The sequence below is a fragment of the Citrus clementina genome, unplaced genomic scaffold (genome assembly GCF_000493195.1).
Source record: "Citrus clementina cultivar Clemenules unplaced genomic scaffold, Citrus_clementina_v1.0 scaffold_5, whole genome shotgun sequence".
NCBI classification, from domain to species: domain Eukaryota; kingdom Viridiplantae; phylum Streptophyta; class Magnoliopsida; order Sapindales; family Rutaceae; genus Citrus; species Citrus x clementina.
Genome location: NW_006262201.1, coordinates 29,031,516 through 29,038,174, shown reverse-complemented (window position 1 = coordinate 29,038,174; position 6,659 = coordinate 29,031,516). Strand labels below are relative to the sequence as shown.

The window sequence follows — 6,659 nt, the reverse complement described above, 5'->3', positions numbered from 1 at the left end:
TTCCAAAAATTTACAATATCATAGGTAAAAATTATAACTATTTTATTTTCAAGTTTTTAATTTTATCTTTTTTGTAGGAACTTTAAGAAAATATCAATAATTTAAAGAGGATTTTTAAAATTTTTAATTTTATCTTTCTTGTAGGAACTTTAAGAAAATATCAATAATTTAAATAGAGTAAAATAGCCAACAATTTTAATTTTTTTTTAGTTATTTCCATCTACAAACTATTGTTAAGGGTAATATTGTCTTTGCACAGTCAACTAACGGTCAATGTTAAAGTTAACTGACGGTAGGAGATTTTTTACAAATAAACAAATTCTCACTATCTACTTGCAACAAGCCCAAACCTCAGGGGAGATTTTTAAAAATTACCCGTAATTTTTTTTTTCCTTTTTGTGATTTTATTAAATTAATTTGGTTAAGTTATAGTGTCTATGACACATCACATAGACTTTTCCGTTGACGTGTCGGTTTGAGTTTTCACGTAGGTTAACGAAACCGCTGAAAAGGCGGCATTACAACAAACGAGTGGCGTGCACTAGATATATATTCGCTAAATTTCAAAATCTCTCTTCTCTTCGCACTAATGCTGAAGGCTTTGCCTCCGCTTCCGTTTCATCGATTACCTGTTGCGTCTTCCAAAAGGCAACACTCTCTCTTTCTTTCTAATGCGAAGTAACAAACATGTTGATAATATATTGCGTTGCTTAAATTTAAATTTATTTATTTTTTGTCTGTTCAAAATCTGCAGAAGAATTCGTTGTAGCAGAATGAGCACAAATCCAGCTCCAATCTGCCCTAAATTCATTCCCGCCGAAGGCGGCGGCAATATAAACTCCACGAGTAAATTTGAAGGAATCAGATTCAGTCTCGTCTCTTACAACATTTTAGCTCAGGTATCCAAAACTAAATTTCCAATATTTCAATGTGATTATAGTAATTCTTTATTTTAATTTTCTTTTTAATTTTAATGTGTTTTCAGGTTTATGTGAGGAGTGCTCTTTATCCACATTCTCCATCTGCTTGCCTCAAGTAAATCTTCTAAGTTTATTTTATTTTTTTTCGTATTTTAAATATTTATAGGCGGTGGTGGTTATTTATAGGAACCGAAAATTGTAAGCTTAAGCTGTATTTTGAGTTAGGAGAGCGAAAAAAGAAACTGGATTATTTGGAACTTTTATATGATTTATTTATTTCTCTTGCTGAAACAATAGAGCTTAACCAAGTTAGGATTGTGTAAAATAAGACAAAATTATGAAAATTATTACATCTATGACCTAGGCTCTATTTGCTATTGAGGTGCTGTGGAAAGAAAAGTTGTAATTGTAAAAGTTAATACTGTGCGGTAAATATGTGAAAGAAAAGTTATAACTATAAAATCAAAGTTAACGGTGTGCGGTAAATATAACTCTTAAAGAACAATTTGACAAAAATAGTGAAGATATTATAGGTTTTTCATCATACAAGTGGTGGATCAAATCAACTTAGCTTCCACGTTGTAGTCGCTAGTGTTTATTGAATATTTTGTGCTGTACTCTTAAGCTACAGCTACCCAACCTTAGTACCAAATAGGGTCTTATAGAGCACTATAAAATCTGAATTCGTTCCATACTGCTTATAAGCTTCTTGTGATAACTTAATAATGTATACTATAGAGGCAGAGTTTAAATCAGACCATATTTATTAACATTATAGGTACTTAACAAATTTGCTAATTGTGCACATTACAGGTGGAAGAATCGTTCAGATGCAGTTTTGACTGTTTTAAAGAGCTTTGGTGCTGACTTCCTCTGCCTGCAGGTTCTGTTTATTCATCTATATACTGTTTTCTGGGGAGGCAAGAAAAAGGGTGGGGGAGGTGGTGGTCATAGTGGAAGACTTGGCCTTTGTAAATTTTTCCTTGTCGTAAATTAAGTTTCTTTAATATACTAATTTTCTGGTTATACTATAGGAATTAGACAATGAGGACTTTTACAAAGGAAATATGGAGACTGAAGGTTATTCTAGCTTGTATATTCAGAGAAGTGGGCAGAAGCGTGATGGATGTGGAATTTTTTACAAAATCAGCTGGTATGTTAAGACTTCTCTTATTTTGATTAAAGATAGATGGGTTTTGGTCAAGAGTAATGCAGCTCACTTGGGAAAAAGTTTGCTTGAATTGTTTGCTTGCAAGTCACTGAAGTGTTAAATATATGGTTTGAATTTGACTAAACTGTGTTGTGACTACAACAAAATCTGTAGGCATCCATTAGTTCAATCACTAAAGTTAATTTCAACTGAACTCAAATTGTTCAAACTCCACAATTTTTGTTGGCATTTGCTCAAGTGGTCTGCATTGGAATCGTATTGCTTTTTGTCTTGGGTTAAAATATTACAATTTGTTTAAACAATCTAGAGTTTAAATTTATATCAAGCAATGGTAATTAGTAAATAAATTAAAAACATGTTAGGCTACTTATTTAGAATTTAGTTGGCTACTTCATTTAAACTTTTACTTCTAGCTATGCACAGGTAGTTTGAGCCAAATCCATTATTAAACTCATAGCAACCTTGCCATATTTCTGTTTTAACTCATACCTTTTGGTCTTTGTTTCCGTTCTTTGGGAGCTATAACTTCAATCACTGCTATCAAAGTTAAAGGTTCTAGAAAATTTTAAATTTTATCTTCCTAAATTTATGTAATGCTTTATCCCTTGCACAAAATCAGTTCCAAAGGTCCTACAATTTTTTGGATACTATCAAAGTTGAAGGTTCTAGAAAATTTTGAAAATTTATCTTCCTAAATTTATGTTGGAAGTGGAAGAATGCTTTAGTCTTCAATGCATTAACTCATTTTAGACAACATCTTTTTTGTCATCATGTGCATTGAGGAAGATGGCACTGCAGCTTTACAGAATTGTGTATTCCTTGAATCATAGGAAAGGACTAAATTATTTCATTGTCATTTGCTTCAGTGCAGAGTTGCTTGTAGAGGACAGAATATATTACAATGAACTCGTAAACTCAATAAAAGATGGAAGTTCATGTGGCGATGATCAGAATAATACACTGGCTGGAGGAAATAATGATTCTGATTTAAAGAGTAGTAACTTCTTGTTCAGTTTTGTAATTTTTGGTTTACTAATATGAGTTATTAATGTTATGTGGCAAAATAATAATCTGTTTTTCTACAAAGAAATTCTGACTTTTGTGCAATAGGGGAAGCAGAAAAGAATTACGAAGTTGAACCAGCAGATATTACCATTTTATGCTAACAAAATCTGGTCATAGAATGACAATAAGTATATAAATACAATTTGGTTGGCTACTTGATATAATTATTTATTTATTTTTTCCCCATGCATGCACAACTAGTTTGAGCCAGTTAGGTAGTTAAGCCCTTAGCAAGTAGCAACCATGCCTTACTTTCGACTTCTCTCACTTTTTTTCCCTATTCTTTTGGAGCAAAATCTTCAAAAGTACTTCATATGGAGGAGGCTCTTTTATATTGTATCCTGTGCATGAGTCTTTACTAATCAACTGCACAAAAATTGTAGATATCAATGTTTATTTTATCTTTTATTTGAGTCGTGCTTTTCTGTTTCTATAGAACACTTGTTTTTCCTATCAATTTTTTTCCTTTTTCTTCATTTATAACGATGACCATGCAACTTTAAAATGCCCATTTCATGGTAGCTGGCAGCTTACTTCTTTAATATCTGTCTTCAGGTTCATGGTCAAAAAAGGATTCAAGGGATCATGGAGATCTCAATGACCCTTATGTAAGGCTTAAACGTGATTGTGTAGGAATTATGGCTGCATTTAGACTCAAAGGTCCATTTGATCATGTTGTTATTGTGGCAACAACACACCTTTATTGGTAAGTGGTTCATTTGTAGCTATTATTTGTCTTTTGTTCTTTAGTTTTATTTTGTGGCTTCTATGGTTCTCTAAGTATTAGATATTTTTCTTAATTGAATTTGTGATCGATGTTATTTTTTCTGCTTCAGGGACCCAGAATTGGCTGATGTCAAGCTTGCACAAGCTAAGTATCTATCATCACGATTGGCTGAATTCAGGACACAGGTTTCCGACAGATATGATTGCGTACCTTCTGTAATTGTGGCTGGTGACTTCAATTCAGTCCCAGGGGATAAGGTGTTTATTACTTTCCATTTCTTTTGACTTTTATTCCTCTTTTTCATTCCTACAATATCATTGCATAAGATTGATCTAGATTTTCCCTTGAGGCTTTTATAGGAATACTTGAAGATATATGATAGTGGAGGATATTAAGTATAAAATTATTGCCAAAAGATGCTCATACACTGAGTACTTTGTTGTCTGCTTAGCTTATTACTAAAGTTAGATCAACTTGGTCAGTGACATCAAGCACTTTATTCTTGAATGTCCAATGTTATGTAAGTAGTTCTAAAAGTGCTGCTTCTTCCAGGTCTATCAGTATCTTACTTTGCGTTGCCCAAAATCAGCAACCCTGGTGGAATGTATCGAAGAATATCCTATTCCCTTATGCAGTGTCCATGCTTCTACAAGAGGAGAACCAAGATTCACAAACTGCACCCCTGACTTCACAGATACGCTTGATTATATTTTCTTCTCTCCTTCTGACCGCATAAAACCGGTCAGTATCCTTGAGCTTCCGGACGCAGACTCGCCTAGTGTTGTTGGCTGTTTACCAAATTACTACCACCCAAGTGATCATATCCCAATCGGTGCTGAATTTGAAATCACTAAGGATTGAAAATTTCCTTTGATGTTCTTAGATTTTTTGTCCCTATCTTGTTAGGCAGGCGGGGTAAGAGAGTTTTTTTTTTTTATTTTTTTTTTATTTTTACTTTTTCATTGATGCAATTAATTCTATTGTTGCATAATTTTGGTCCTTGGTGCCTGATTTGATTTTTTCCGTACTGAAACTATGTTCGCATGAATAAATTTGATTTATTACTCTCCCATAGATGTAAAATTGGGAGGCATTTTTGAAAGTGAGATTGAATTTATTTGTCCAACTTATGAACCAAAAACAAAAAAAAAAAGAAAAAGAAAAAAGAGGATTGCATAATAAATTATCTTAATTTGATGCTTTAAGCATTACATCACTTGAACGAAATTTTCAAATCAACAGTGCTACTCCAAAAAGTAATATTGCATGTATCATGTAAGTTATTTAAAACTTTGCTTTAAATTGGTAATCTGTTTTTTTTTTTTTTAATTTTTAAAATAACTGAACTAAAAATGAAGCCCTTTAGTCATTTACACGAAGACAAAATTATTAATGGCAATAGAGCTAAATAAACACGCACTTCCAATACCAAATCATCAATGGCACACTGATAACAAACATTAATGAGTTCCAAACAAATACTCTCCTTAACAGAACTTTATAAGTTTCAATTATTATTTGGCAGAGACTGGATTTCCCTTGACCACAGTAACCGGACACGAAGAATTTGTCACCACATGGTTGCTGACACTTCCAAGCAAAACCCTGTTAAAAATTTAAACAAATTCATTCAAATTAATTAAATTTAAATTCATTGTATTAATACTTGAACCAAAATTCAATATAACTAGTTATTGAGGTATACCTTTTGAGAGCACCGAGACCCCTGCTTCCAACAACAAGTGTGTCAAGCTTCAAATCTTCAACAGCATCACACAATTTCTCTCTTGGATCCCCCCAGTAGACCTTCGCCACCACCTTGGCCTGCACATTTTATGCATAGAAACGATTCTGTGAGCAACTTCGTCCATCATATGGCGAGCATCTGGACACGTGATACAAACACATATCGAGATATATATTACAAGGTACTTACCCCTTTGGTTCTTGATAGTGTATCTAGAATATCGAGAACTTCAGGATTGCTAGTAAGGCCATATTGCTTGGAGAAATTAATCTCCCTGAATTCCTCTAGAGGAACCAGAGCTGCAAATGAAAACCAAAATAATTATTAGACGATTATATCAATAACAAAGTGTTGATTAAAAGCAATTAAATATACATGATTAAGCCTAATCAATTACGCGATCCGGTGTCTTCGAAAAGCTGCTTCCTTGTATGATCAGCGTTCGGAGGTTGGACATGGATTAAAATTATCAGATCGCCGGAGTCAATCAGATTGTCGGCAGCCCACCGGAGGGCTGCTTTGCTGTTGGGAGAATTGTCCATGCCAACACCAACCGTACGTGCCTTACTCATGTTGGCCTTGATTTGATCTTTCTAATTAATCTCTCTAATGAATTTGATAATAGAGTTGCATGTACTTATAATAAAATGTCTAGCTTGATATTTATTCTGATTGGTTTTTTGTGGGGGGTTTAATTTAATTTTGTAGATAGATGGAGGGAGCAGGTTCTTGAAGGTACCAATGACCAAGTCATAATATCTGTTGAATAATTTATGTGTGTAATATATATTTAAAAATTTTTGTCACTTTATTCTTTGATGATAAATATGTTTTTGAAAAGTAAAAGGAAATTAGGACAAAGGGGAGGAATTTTGATTCTAGAATAAAGGTTAGTTGGCCTACAATATATATATATATATATATATATATATATAATATGTAATTTAACCAAGTGTCCCTCCTTATATGATTTAGTTGTCCTTATATGTGAAAAGTATTGATAGGAATTTGTGACACGGTGGCCCATGG

At 33.1% G+C, this 6,659-nt stretch overlaps 2 protein-coding genes across 3 annotated transcripts; one reads left to right on the top strand and one right to left on the bottom strand.

Moving 5' to 3' along the window:
• The first annotated feature begins 475 nt into the window (after positions 1-475).
• LOC18040624 (carbon catabolite repressor protein 4 homolog 4) lies at positions 476-4,947 on the top strand. 2 transcript variants are annotated; one of them, XM_006432814.2, is made up of 9 exons: positions 476-648; positions 755-899; positions 986-1,035; positions 1,734-1,803; positions 1,955-2,073; positions 2,958-3,085; positions 3,712-3,862; positions 3,993-4,140; positions 4,436-4,947. In XM_006432814.2, exons 1-9 carry the CDS (start codon positions 590-592, stop codon positions 4,742-4,744), a joined length of 1,179 nt encoding a protein of 392 aa, XP_006432877.1. In that variant the 5' UTR covers positions 476-589; the 3' UTR covers positions 4,745-4,947. The 2 variants fall into 2 exon arrangements, with proteins under 2 accessions (XP_006432877.1, XP_024040128.1); XM_024184360.1 differs by having other exon boundaries at positions 2,958-3,088.
• Positions 4,948-5,235: 288 nt separating this feature from the next.
• Positions 5,236-6,419, bottom strand: LOC18041255 (universal stress protein PHOS32). Its single transcript, XM_006432813.2, has 4 exons — positions 6,028-6,419; positions 5,820-5,929; positions 5,589-5,707; positions 5,236-5,488 (listed from the first exon to the last, which is right to left on the bottom strand). Exons 1-4 carry the CDS (start codon positions 6,200-6,202, stop codon positions 5,398-5,400), a joined length of 495 nt encoding a protein of 164 aa, XP_006432876.1. The 5' UTR covers positions 6,203-6,419; the 3' UTR covers positions 5,236-5,397.
• Positions 6,420-6,659: the final 240 nt, after the last annotated feature.

Coding starts and splice junctions, on each gene's coding strand:
- LOC18041255 (XM_006432813.2), bottom strand. CDS start 6,202: ATGAGTAAGGCACGTACGGTTGGTGTTGGCATGGACAATTCTCCCAAC. Junction 5,930..6,027: donor TTTCGAAGACACCGGATCGC/GTAATTGATTAG, acceptor TTTCATTTGCAG/CTCTGGTTCCTCTAGAGGAA. Junction 5,708..5,819: donor CACTATCAAGAACCAAAGGG/GTAAGTACCTTG, acceptor TAAAATGTGCAG/GCCAAGGTGGTGGCGAAGGT.
- LOC18040624 (XM_024184360.1), top strand. CDS start 590: ATGCTGAAGGCTTTGCCTCCGCTTCCGTTTCATCGATTACCTGTTGCG. Junction 1,804..1,954: donor CTGACTTCCTCTGCCTGCAG/GTTCTGTTTATT, acceptor GTTATACTATAG/GAATTAGACAATGAGGACTT. Junction 4,141..4,435: donor ATTCAGTCCCAGGGGATAAG/GTGTTTATTACT, acceptor TGCTTCTTCCAG/GTCTATCAGTATCTTACTTT.